We start from the raw sequence: 13,748 nt of genomic DNA, 5'->3' as shown, positions 1-13,748 counted from the left end.
AATCAAAGTTGTCTCCTCTGTGTCTGTCCTTTGATCCACAGTTAAAACGGTTTCTAACAACAATGACTGAGCAGCCTCAGTATCTCTAAGAATGTTAACTGAAACCTGTGGTTCTCCCTCCTTTATTGAGACAAAGCCCTCTGACACAAAAGGCTTGAAAACATCCATGACCTACTGATCAGGTTATGCACCTCTGCTCTCCTTAAATTCCACTGTTTCTGTATACATGGTTCTGGTTAAACCTGTTTTTACCTTTTCTGTTTCAAGACTAGACAGTCACACGACCAGCTTTCTTACACAAATGGCATATAAATACAGAAGTTCTGTCCTTTCCTACCTTTCCTTCATCTTTTTACTGAACATTTTCTCCAGACTTTATTTCAGCCCTACTATCCTGCTCCATCCTAACCTTATGAACAGGTTTATTAATCTGGTCCACATGAGCTCTCTGAAAATGCCTATTATTCTGGAATGTCCTTTTGTGAGTCTTCCTCAACAAATTTTCCTTCACATGTAATATTTCACTATTATAATCCTCTACGTTTGTACTTTTCTCATCCAATGTTTAACTTCAACAATTTTCAATGCCTCAGAAATAGCCATCAGTTCCTATTTTCTCACCTTCTGCAGTTCTGCAGGTGATGGTTGTAACAAAAATGTATCAACATCCATTGCTGCAGTTTTTCCAGACACAAGCTTTCTGTTAGCTTGTAAAAATAGCCTGCAAAAACATCCCAATCAACTAATAAATCATGAAACTGCAATGTTCAAATCCTAAAGGATGAGCCCCCATAAAATGTTACGGAGTCCAGATGACCCCAAAAACCAGTAGCAATAGATATGCACGACCACACAGGGTTATTTAAACAAAAGTAGTTTAGAATTTTATTTGAACATGAAAACAGAATTGAACTTTAACTTATTACTTAACCTACCTAACCCACTTAATCCGCCCTCAAATACTAAGTGCAGGTGAGTGTAATGTGTATTGAAGATTAGAAAAGTTCTTTGGATCACAGTCCTGGTTGCAGGCAATTCTTGCAACAGTGCTCATACATTAGCATTAACAAAGTTCACCAAGCTTTGGTGTTTAACAGACAAATGGTTACCACTCAGAAGGGCTCTTGCTGGTTTTCAGAGAGAGAGATTCCATTTCCAGAGCATCTGCAACTGATTTCTTCTTAATTTGTCTTTCTGACAGAACTTTCCCCCTTCAGGGTTCTCCGGATGATCCTTTTTCTTTCAGGTCATCTTTCAGACCATCAGTCTTCTCCTTTGACCAGGCAGCCTTCCAAAGTTTGGCAGCTTGTCCCTCTGGAACAGATTTCTCTGACTCCTTCTCTCTCACTCCCTCCCTCTCTGAGAGCAAAGCTGTTCTAACTCTGCCTGCTAACGCCACATGCTCTCCTAGGCAAGCTGTATGTGGATACTTTGTTGCTCCTTTGCAAAAAGCAGGATGCAATAATCCTGCTAAAATTCTGGCTTTTCAAATGTGTGTGTGTGGAAGCTGCTCGAGTAATTCATTCCAAGCTACCTCTAAAACTCTTGTCACACTGCACATTCAGAGATCTGAGAAGAACCCTTGGCCGAGCCAACTTTGCTTGAAAGTAAACAACAATCACTAGCGATCTGTGGTCGTCTCAGCCTTCCTTAAGATAGGTTGCAGACACCACCTTATCAATTAGTGCATTGGATCAGGTAGTGCCGGAAATGCACAGAGAAGCCGCTGTGTGGAGATTTCACAGAAATACAGTTTAGAAGCAGGAAAGGATCAGATGTTATTGAACAACAATGAAAGGAACTATTAGCATGTGGTCTACAAAGTAATCTTCTTTTTGTATACTTTATTTAAAATCAAATTCAAAATCCACAATAAAATACATCATATTAACATACAAAAATTTCCCCCATATATACCCCCCTCCCACCCCCTCTCTTAGCTCCCTCCCATCCTCTACAACCTCAAACTAAAGAAACAAACCATCATAGTCGGGTTTGATGTCACCAATCAACCATGACATATTTAGACCCATACACTTCACAGAGGGACCCGCACATTAACAAAAATGGTAGACGGATGGCGTAAATTGTAAGTTATCTTTTCCAATGGAATACATGATTGCAAGTCCATGTGCCATCTCTGAATACTTAATTCAATTTCATCTTTCCAGGTTATAGCTTTACATTTTCTCGCGACTGCCTATTCCAACTGAACAAATGCAATTTGAAATGTATCCAATTTCATTTCCAAACTCCATTTTACTTCATATGTCCCAATAAAAATACTAACGGCTCTAATGAAAGCTTAAATTTAAACAACCCCTGCAAAAGTTCCATAATTCCATTCAGAAAGGGTTTCACCTGATCACATAACCATACTGAATGTAAAAAAGACCCTATCTATTCTCCACATTGAAAACACATATCCAAAGAGATAAATCTATACCTCTTCAACTTCTCAGGTGTTAAGTAAAGTTGATGAATAAAATTATAATGAACGAATCTTTATATAACGTTTACTGGCTTAGTCACACTGTCCTCACATAATGTCATCCAATCATCCTGAGAAATTAAAACCGACAGATCCTCCTTCCTTTTACTTCTCACTTTATAAATATCCGACTTAGGCATCTTATTTTGTAATAAAGCATACATTTGTGTAATCAATCCCATTTCCCCTCCTTCAATAATTAAACATTCAAATCTCATCCTTCTAGGTAATCTCAAACTGTGTCCAGAATTATCTAGTAACAAAGTTACTAAGCATGGACCTGATCCATTTTTTCATTCTATCACTGATATGAAACAAAATTTCCAGCTTCATAACAATCTTCGGCCAAGATAATACCTTTCTTTTCCCAAATATTCAGGAATACGTGATTTATTTTAATACAAAGCTTATTTTAATACAAAGGGTTTTAGCCGAAATTTTGCCCTCAGCACCAATAGCAACGTTGGTCCGATACCATATTTCCATGAAATGTTTTAACACCGGTAAAGGATAATTTTGGAATAGTTGAGCATTCCATTTATAAATAAACTGTTGCATTCTTTGTTCATGAAGCTGAGCCATTTGGATTTTAGCCCAACGTAAAGATTGTTGTGATCCAACCATTCTATTAATAAACTTGAATTGTGCCGCTTCATAATAATCCTGAAAATGTGGTAATTATAAAACTCCAAGTCAATTTTTGTATAGATACTCTTGCCTATTTACCTTTTCATAATAAAGATCTTCCCAGCACATGGAAATCCTTAAAACCTTTTAGGAATCCCACATGTAATTGATTGACAAAAATACTGAATACGGGGGAAAAAATTCATTTTAAAACACTGTCGTGCTGGACACAACCAAGAAAGACTCAGCCACCACATTGAAAGCCATTAATGATGTTTTTATTCAAATTCAGCCCGCGCCCTCTTAAGGGCAGCCTAAGCTCAGTCACCTCGTGCATTGTGATATCAGAATCGCTGCCCCAGGCGTGCGCTGGGCAGGTGAATTGAGGCAGGGAGAAAACCTTGACAGCGCCATCTTCCCATGGCTGCTCCGCCATGTGGCGTTATACACCATGAGAGACTGTGCCAACACAGCGCCCTATTAAAGTTATCGGTAAATCTTTCCACCTATTTAAATCTTATTTAATTTAATGTAATAATGGTCTATAATTCAACTCATATAAATGATTATAATTATCATCTACATTTATCCCGAAATACTTAATTTTATCCAACCACTTAAATGTAACAATATCTCTGCAGTTTGCATAATCCATTCTTGTCAAAAGCATCATTTCACTCTTATCCCAATTAACCTTATATCCTGATAATGCACCACACTGTTCCAACCTTCCAACTCAATAAAAACATTTTACCAAGAACAAGCATGTGGTCTTGAAGGTAAAAATCACAGTTAAAACTTAATGACTATTTTCAAATCCACTGCGTCATGTGAACCATGGCAGTGAACAGAACAAAAGTATCTGGAAAAAGCAAGGCAAAACACCTTTCAGGATTGGCCCAAGGCATTGCAACTGAACACATGGCACAGGGTCAATCCCCAGAGACATTCAGATTTCACACCTATACACTCAAGGCTGAGGTTTCTGACTTGAATTTGATGAAAGGCAAACCACAGATTCTTGGTGCATCTTTACGAAGAACACTCTTGTTTTGATTTCAGCCACAAAACCAGGACTCCAGTCTCTCATCTCATCTCATTCCAGGGCAGAAACCAAAGGAAAGGGCACATTCTTCTGGGGGTCCTTGGTTAATATTTACTCTTAAATCACCACGGCAGAAACACAGAACATAGAACACTGCAGCATAGTACAGGCCCTTCAGCCCTTGATGTTGTGCCAACCCATATATTCCTTCCTAAAAAAAGCACTAAACTCTCCCTACCCCAAAACAATAAAGAGTATTTAATTCCTGCCTTTGACAGCCAATTGTTCCCAGAAGAAATATTAAAAATAATTATACTTCAAATGTAACAACAGAAAATGTTGGAAATAGTCAGCAGGTTGGTCACCTCCTGACTTGCTGGGAGTTTCCAGCCTTTTCTGTTCTTATTGAAATATCCAGTAATTCCAGTTTTATCATTTACACTTTAAACCTTGGGGATCCTTTGTCCTGTGAAAGGAAAGAGAATGTTTTTCATTTTAATTTACAAAAATAAGACTATCTGGACCCATTTATTAAGTAGGAATGTATAAATTCCAAGTAGGATTCACTTGTTGAAGACCTTGTTTAAGTTTCAGAATAAATGAAGCACCCAATCTGTAGATGCTTTGGAAAAAGATAAGACAAAGCATAACTGATTTACCAACACTGAATTGGAGATAATTAGCTGCGAAACACCAAACTCTCCTTATAGGATGAGTGTCTGATGTTTACGTGAGTAATGAACCTTGTGCACACAGTACAACTTATGTTCATTTCGACATTGCCTCATAGAAGGTTTCACACGTGACCGAGAGTACCTGCTGCGTGTTTTCTTCCCTGCGGTCGACATTGAAGTCTGACGATTCCTCCGCAGCAACTCGGGAATGAAACCACCTGCCTCTGATCTTCCTGCAGCAGTTGCACGTCATTCTTTTCCGAGGAGTGAGGGATCTCCTACTCTGCTCCTCTTCCCCAGCCACTCGTGCCACTCGTAGACAGCACAAGGCATTGCCCATTCTCCTGCAAGTCACACGCGAGGTGTTTCCAGTGACGTGTGATGTAGTAATTCAAATACGTCACCACCGTGAGCCTCACTTGGCCAAAAAGCCCTGGTATTCGGCAAAGACTGTGCCACGCGCTCGCACCACGTTCAACCCTCACAATGAACACGACTGCAGTCTCAGCAACTGGGTTTGCTGGCTGTGTGATGTCATCAATGGGTTTATTGTTACACAATAATACAGAAAGACAAGTGAAACCATGGCAATCTCCCAATATTTACTCTCTCGCTATGATGTCACAATGAGACCCCAACCCCCCCACATTCTCGGAATGAATGTACTCAAGGGGCAGTTTATATTTGAGGGTCTCCCGCCAACCATTGTTGTCGGGGCAGCCAGGTGGACTCCTCTTGTCATTGCCCCTCCCTCCCAGGTAGTCTGCACCCACCTGGATCGGGTGCCAGGGGGCTATAAGGAGATCGGGGAAGTGATTGATACCCTCCTCTATGAGGGACTGTGATAAGACCCGCCGTGCCCCCCAAAAACACCCCATTCTGGCCTGTCTGTAAGAAAAATGACACGTGGTGAATGTTATTGCAAATTGGACAAATTCACTCCCCTCCTCAACTCACTCTTGCTGTGGTCGTTTCCGATGTGGTTGAACCACTTCATTGGATTCCAGATGATGGAATGTTTATTTGACACCATTACATCTCCCAAAATCATTAAACTGCTCTTGGAGGGGAAAAAAAGTTTGGTATCAGAGATGATTTACTCTGGGAGAACATGGCACCATAAGACTGACCCAACTTATCAAAGGCTTGTTTCATGGAGCTAGGATCGCAGATGTTTAATTCACATTAGTTAGATCAACAGGGGTTAGGAAATGGCCTTGTCTTTGTCACATTATGAAAGCTCCAAATCCCAGAATATTCCCTAACTAAAGTCACTTTTGGCAACAGTGCATTGAAAAGGTTTCTTTTGCCATGTCCAGACGTGTAAAACATCTGACATTTCCAATTTCGGATTTCAGATTTTTTGTCAGAGTTCATACATGACGTCACATCCATCCCTGAAATTATTTTTGCTGTGGGCCATGCAGAATTAACCCTTCTTGGCAATGCCATATAAAGCTGACTCAACACTGAGATGTAAACAAATAAAGAAATTTAAACAAACCGACTGTACGATACAGAGAGAAAAACATCAATAAAGTGTAAAAGTACCCTCCTTACATAAGTCCCTGAACTGAGTTTGTTGTTGAGGAGTCTGATGGTAGCAGCTGTTCCTGAACCTTATGGTGCGGGTCTTGTGGCACCGATATCTCTTTCCTGAGTGTGTGCTGTGTGGTGTGGATTCTTGAACATTGATGCTGCCTTCCGATGGCAGAGTTCCAGATGTTTTCGTTGGTGAGGAGGGTTTTGCCTGTGATGTCTTGGGCTGTGTCCACTTCCTTTCAGAGGGCTTTTCAGTCAAGGGTATTGATGTGCCTATACCCAACTGGGATGGAGCCGATCAGCACACTTTCTACCACACCTCCGTAGAAACTTGCCAGGGTTTCCGATGTCGTACCAAAGCTCCGCAAATCCCTGAGGAAGTACAGGTGTCGACGTCTTTTTTTCACAATGCCATTTGTGTGTTGGGTCCAAGATAATGACTTTCAAGATCTGAAATTTGCTCACCCTCTTCACCACTAATCCCCTGATGATCACTGAACCATACAACTCTGGATTTCCCTTCCTGACATCCACAATCAGCTCCTTGGTTTTGGTGGCATTGAGTGGGAGTTGGTTGTTCATGCACCATTCAGCCAAGTTTTCATTCTCCCTTCTGTATGCTGTCTCATCGCCCCATTATATACAATCCACTACCATGGTAGCATCAGTTGCATTGGCTTTGTTGTACTGAGCCACGCAGTCATAAGTTTATAGAGAGAAAGCAGGGACTAAGAACACAGCCCTCTGGTACTGGTGGAGATTGTAGAGGAGATGTTCTTACTGATCCTCACTGATTGTGGACAGGAGGAGAGGGAAATTCAGCATCCAATTACACAGTGGGGTGTTGAGTCCCAAGGTCTTGGAGTTTGATGATCAATTTTGAGGGAATGATGGTGTTAAATGGCAAACTGTTGTCGATAAAAAGCATCCTGAAGTATGCATCTTTGCTGTCCAGGAGTTCCAGGGCTTTGTGTAGTGCCAGTGAGATGGCATCCACCATAGACCTACTGCTACGATTGCAAATTGGAACCGATCCATTTCACCGCTCAGAGAGGAGCTGATAGGCTTCAGCACCCAGCCTTTCCAAACAGCTCCTCACTTCTGACTGAGGTTCAAGGTTCAAGACTCCTTTTATTTTAGGCAGACGGAGAGTCACCACTTTGTCCAGCTCCCCTTGCAGAAATGAGGCCCCAGCAAGGAATGGTTGACAAGGCCAGTGCTCTAAGCACTGAGCTATTGGAGTAGAAAGGGAATCAAAACAACCTCTGTTCAGAGCCACGGTCTGTGAATTCTCCTCCTATGCTCCCTCAGCCTCTGCGGCTGCACAGTCTCCTGTTTAATTCATTGACAACATCGTGGCCCATCCCTTCGCAAGTGAACATGAACACAGTGTCTTGTCGCTCTTCTGCCCTCACGGAACTTTTTGTAGTCGTTGGCACATTGTGATGTTCCACTGCGAATCGCAGACGCCATGCAGTGCGATTTTATTGGTGAGGTCCCCCCAGTCAGTATGGTTGACATGGAATGACTGGAGATTGCACTTGATTACGTCTTTGTAGTGAAAACGTGGGCGGCCAACATTGCGGGGAGCATCTGGTAGCCCACCGTAGAGGACATCTTTGGGCAATCGGCCATCCTGCATACAGACAATGTGGCTAGCCCACCGCAGGCAGTGAGCGCGAATGATTGAGTAGAGGTCCGTACCTCCAGTCTTCTCCAGGACTTGGACGTTTGTGACTCTGTCGTGCCATGAGTAGCCTAGGATGGATCTGAGGCAGCAGAAATGGAATGCGTTAGGCAGTGTTCATGCTTTATGTATGTGACCCAGGGTTCAAGGCTGTAGAGAAGCGTACTCAGCACGCAGGCCTCGTAGACTCGGATTTTCAACTTGGTGGAGAGGTGGCAGTTTTCCCACACATGGGCATGGAGACAGTGGATGCTTTTCCCAGGCTTGTGTCCAGTTCTGCATCAAGTGAGTTCGTTGTTGTCACAGTGAAGCCTCAGTAGCAGAATTTGTCTATGTTGGCGAGCACTGACCCATTGATCGTAACTGATGGAGTGTCGTGGGTTTGTTGGCTAAAGATGCCCGTCTTGCCCAGGCTCATTTTCCGACCAAATTCAGTGCAGGCAGATGCAATGCATCACACAATACTTGCAGCTCTGGCTGGGAGTGAACCATGAAGGCAGCATCATCTGCATAGAGCAGTTCTCAAATCATAACTCTTCTGATTTATGTCCTGGCCCGGAGCCGTGACAGATTAAAAAGTTTTCTGGAGCTCCTTGTGTGCAGCGCTGTGCCTGAAGCTTCTGGAAAGGCATGGCGCAGAAGAGCAGAGATGAAAATGCCAAACAGAACTGGAGCGAGTACGCAACCCTGTTTTATGCTGCATTGGATTGGGAACTCTTCTGATCTCAAGCCATCGAATTGGGCAGTGGCCTCTATGATGTTGTGAAACTGGACGATGATGGACAGTAGTGTGTCAGGGCAGCCAAGATGTTTTAAGACATGGAATAGATGTGAGTCAAAGGCCTTGGTCAGGTCGATGAAGCACATATAGAGAGGTTTGCGTTGTTTAATGCATCTCTCTTGCAGTTGTTGGAAGTCGAAGGCCAAATCGATAGTTGATGGAGATGGCCGAAAGCCACATTGGCTTTCAGGCAGTATTCTGTTGGCGATGGTTGGCAGACGTGGGGGTGGGGGGGGGGTTGAATGGGATTGCACAACAGAGTATGTTGTCTACAAGGCTGAGCAGTGAGATGCCATGGTAGTTACTGCAGTCTTGGTGGTCACCTTTGTTCTTGGAAAGGGTCACAATATTTGCGTCCCGCAGATCTTTGGGGATGTAACGGTGGAGCCAACATGTTTTGAATAGTATTGTGAGCTCGGAGGTAAGTGCTTCGCCACCAATCTTCAAGATCTCAGAAGAGATACCATTGATTCCAGGTGATTTGTTATTTTTCATGCAATGGACTGCTTTTATGACATCGGTGATGGTAAATTCAGCATCTAGCTCCGCTAGGACAGGTAGTTGCGGCAGTGTGTTGTTGATGATGTCAGGGTCCACAACGATTGGTGTTGTGTAACACAAGCTCCAGATCCAAATCTCCGACATGATCAGGAAGCCTTCAGCATCCGAGACCCTTCAGAAGCCCTTTTTGCCCTCAGCACCCTCTCGTATCCCATTTCCTACGGGGATTCCCATGAGCCAGTCTCCAGCAGCCCGCAGCCTGAGCGGTTCCCATGAACATAACTCATGTGCAGCCTGTGTGGCTCCTTTAGCCGCTGAACCCATTTCTGATCCACTGTTATGGTCACTGGCCGGTGGAATCATATCCCAAGCTTCACCTTCTTAACAGGGATGTTCTCTCCATTTCTGGTGCCCTGCTCCCCAGAGTATGCTGAGGGGGTGTAGGGCTTCCCATCGGTTGCAGGGTGGGAATATGATGATTGGGTGTAGGGCTTCCCGTCAGTTGCAGGGTGGGAGTATGCTCAGAGGGTGTAGGGCTTCCCATTGGTTGCAGGGTGGGAGTATGCTGAGGGGGTGTAGGGCTTCCCGTCAGTTGCAGGGTGGGAGTATGCTGAGGGGGTGTAGGGCTTCCCATCGGTTGCAGGGTGGGAGTATGCTGAAGGAGTGTAGGGCTTCCCGTCAGTTGCAGGGTGGGAGTATGCTGAGGGGGTGTTCCCATCGGTTGCAGGGTGGGAGCATGATGAGGGGGTGTGTAATGGAAGATTTAAACCATGTTTCTTACTTTTGCAGCCTTTGCTCCTGCAAGGCTGAGAACCTGCTTGTTGCATATGAATTAGTAGACATTATCTAAATTTACACTATGGGGCCCAGGGATGCATATGAATCAGTAGACATTATCCAACTTCCCTCATGAGGCCCAGAGATGCAGTTGTCTTTTGTTGGTCGCAGACTGTCAGGAGACCTTGAAGATAATTAAATCATTTATTCAAAGAGATAAGATCTGAAGTAAACAACTTTTGGGGTAATATAAGCCATGGTCCCACTGCTGAAGTTTGAGACTCTCCAAGAGGTGGCAACATCTCTCAGCAAGAAGAAGAACTTCAAGAATCCAGCTAACGTCCCGGTCAAGGGAGGTGGAGAAGCTGCTACCAGCGCCCCGACAACCTTCTACAAATGTGCAGTCGTTGCCTTGCTTCAGCAGTTGGGACCAGTCCAGGTGTTGATGTATAATTGGGAAGGGCTTGCATATTGTAGTGTGAATTCAGATTTAAATTTAGTAATAAAGCCTTGTATAAACTGAACTGCTCTCGGTGTGTGTGTGTCTATTTTCTTTCGGTAGCTCAAACACTGTGACCAATCTAAAACGAACAAAATGAGAGGTATAAGTTTACCCAAGACAAGGTGTAGGGCTTTCCGTCGGTTGCAGGGCGGAAGTATGCTGAGGAGGTGTAGGGCTTCCCGTCGGTTGCAGGGTGGGAGTATACTGAGGGGGTGTAGGGCTTCATGTCAGTTGCAGGGTGGGAGTATGCCGAGGGGGTGTAGGGCTTCCCGTCAGTTGCAGGGTGGATGTATGCTGAGGGGGTGTAGGGCTTCCCATCGGTTGCAGGGTGGGAGTATGCTGAGGGGATGTAGGGCTTCCTGTCGGTTGCAAGGTGGGAGTATGCTGAGGGGGTGTAGGGATTCCTGTCGGTTGCAGGGTGGGAGGGGGTGTATGGTTTTCTGTACGAGTACTGGTTGTTGGGAGTGTATTGTTTGGCGGGGCCCTTTGGGGTGATGTGATGGTTGGCTGTCCTAGTGTCTGTTGCCTTCATGCTGATCCATAGGGGACTGTGAGTCTCCCACATTGTCCACGATTGCAACCGGTGCGAAGTCCCTGGTGGCCACCGAGTCTTCCCGTCCGTCCCTGAATGTGACAAATGCATAGTGGGGATTCGCCTGGCTCAACTCCACTGGGTCCACCCGTGGGTCCATTTTGTGGGGCTGGGCAGTGCTTCCAGAGGAGTGCTGGTCCCAGTGTCATCAACCATCTAGGCAGCACTGTGCCTGTCGCGGCTTTCCTCGTAAAGGAAAACATATGGTCATGTGGTGTTGTGTTAGTGGTGGTACACAATAACGAGCGTATAGAATGTAAAGCCTCTGGTAACACATCTTGCCATCTTGTCACGAGTAGGTCTTTTGCCTTTCAGATCAACAGGATGGTTTTCCAGAGAGAGGCATTTTCCCTTTCTACTTGCCCATTTCCCCTGGAACTGTAGCTTGCGGTGCAGTTGGTGGCAAAACCTCTGTCCTGTAGGTACTGGGTCGACTTCGGCATTCATAAAGCGGAACCCCTCTTTGTGTACATAGCTGGAGTACTCACACATGCTGAAAATGGATTGCAGGCACTTTACTACTGTGGCTGCCGATACGTGGGGACATGGGATTCCAAAAGATCAGTGGGAGTATTCGTCTATGGCATTAAGGAAATAGACATTCCTGTCGTAGGAAGGGTGCGGGCCTTTAAAGACAAGGCTGAGGTGCTCAAAAGATCTAGTAGCTTTCATAAGTGTAGCTTTATCTGGCCAGTACAATTGTAGTTTGCATTCCGCACAGATGGGACAGCCCTTGTTTACTGTCCTTACTTCCTCTCCCGAGAATGGGAGATTTTGGGTCCTTTTGAAGTGAAACAGTCTAGTGACTCCCGGGTGGCCCAGCTCATTGTGCAAGCTCTGCAGTTGGGACATGTGGTTGAGGGCCTCACAGTTGTCCCTGGACAGTGTATCTGAGGGCTCATTGAGCCTCCCTGGATGGTAAAGAATGTCGTAATTATATGTAGTCAATTCTATCCTCCAGCACAAGATTTTATTGTTTTTTTATCTTCTCCTGTTCTGGTTGGCGAACGTAAAAGCCATAGATCATTGGTCCTGACAAGGTTTCCATGCCAGATAATCTCTCCAGTGCCTTACTGCTTCCACAATGGCTTGAGCCTCCTTTTCCACTGCTGAGTCTCTCACCTCTGACCACTGTAGGGTCCATGAGAAAAAGGCTACCGGTCGCCCCTCCTGGTTCAGTGTAGGAGCTAGCGCTACATCTGATACATCGGTCTCCTCTTGGAATGGGATCGTCTCATCTATGGATGGCAGGATTGCTTTTGCAGTCAGGTCCTTAATATCTGTGAAGGCTTTGACAGCTGCTGGGCAGGTTGGGAACCGGAGGCTTTTATCAGTGGGCAAGCCCTGTCCTCATAGTTGGGGACCCACTGTGCATAATATGCAAAATGTCCCAAATATCTCTTTAAGGTTTTCTGTTAGTGTGGGACTGGGAGGTCTGGGAGCAGGTGCATGCGGACAGGGTCTGGGCTGATTTTCCCCGTTCTGTACCACATATCCCAGGATGGCCAGTTACCTAGTGCTAAAGACACACTTGTCCCTATTATACATTAGATTGAGTTCCTCTGCTGCCTGAAAACAAATGGAAGGTTAATGTCATGGTCAGATTGTGAGTGGACACCTACCAACTGATCCCTTCGCCATGCGGACACTCGGTCCTGGGCAAGCGTGTGCACCCTGTGGGACATTGGGGTTGGCTAGGGGTGTCTCAGAGTTAGCAACCCATCCAGGAGATCCTGGTAGTAGATCATGATCAGGAGGGCGACTTGTCGTACGCCTTCTGCCCGTGCTTGTCGCGATCCTTAATTGTAAGTCAGAAACCCAGGTGGTTGCACGGCCAATCCCGGTTCCGTTGAATTAACTAACAGGCGGAGCTGTATATATATATATATATAAATATATATTAGTCTATTAAATTGTGACTAACATCAACCACATTAGACAGAGTCCAAGTTAAATGCTAGTTTTAATAGACAAGTATATAAAGCAAGTTCTTGCCTCTGTGCAAGCCCAGGTCAGAATGGAGGAGCCTAGGATTGGTCGGCTTTATATATGAGGTTGTCAGGTGGTGGTGCTGGTGACCTAGAGGAGTAATAGCATATCACCACAGTATATTCTCCACTTATATAAATGCAGAACATTTATAAAGAAGGGCAAGACAGGTCAGGTGCCTATTCTTTGAAGGTGAAAAGAATGATGTCATTAGAACATAGAACACTACAGCACAGTAGAGGCCCTTATGCCCTTAATGTTGTGCAGACCCATATATTCGTTCCAAACTAAAATACTAAAGTCTTCCTGCCTTGTGACCCTCTATTATTCGCTAATCTAGGTGCCAGTCTAAGGGTCTCTTAAATGCCCATAGAGGGGAGGCAGCACCCACTTTGGGAATCACTATGCGATGTTAACTTTTGGTTTACGGTATCTTGACCTTTTCTCCAGCACGGTGAAGGATGTGAATGTGTCGTAATGGCTCTTTGTCACAGAATTTACTATCTTCCATTCATCTTCACGTCCAACCCAAAACTGTAC

The 13,748-nt window shown here is 44.6% G+C and overlaps 1 protein-coding gene across 3 annotated transcripts in view; it reads right to left on the bottom strand.

The window, feature by feature from the left end:
- LOC138750340 (microtubule-actin cross-linking factor 1-like) overlaps positions 1–5,349 on the bottom strand; it is a 35,831-nt gene extending 30,482 nt beyond the window's left edge. For 2 of the 3 annotated variants that reach the window (XM_069912416.1, XM_069912417.1), the window contains exon 1: positions 4,980–5,349. In XM_069912416.1, coding sequence (XP_069768517.1) covers positions 4,980–5,177 — 198 coding nt within the window. In that variant the 5' untranslated portion in view covers positions 5,178–5,349. Of the gene's footprint in view, positions 1–1,109; positions 1,167–4,979 lie in introns of those variants that run through there. The other variant, XM_069912418.1, reaches the window with a different exon arrangement.
- Between the last annotated feature and the right edge of the window lie 8,399 nt (positions 5,350–13,748).

This window comes from Narcine bancroftii, unplaced genomic scaffold, assembly GCF_036971445.1.
Source record: "Narcine bancroftii isolate sNarBan1 unplaced genomic scaffold, sNarBan1.hap1 Scaffold_119, whole genome shotgun sequence".
NCBI classification, from domain to species: domain Eukaryota; kingdom Metazoa; phylum Chordata; class Chondrichthyes; order Torpediniformes; family Narcinidae; genus Narcine; species Narcine bancroftii.
The sequence above is the reverse complement of the archived record's forward strand: the minus strand, read 5'-3'. Positions and strand labels throughout refer to the sequence as shown.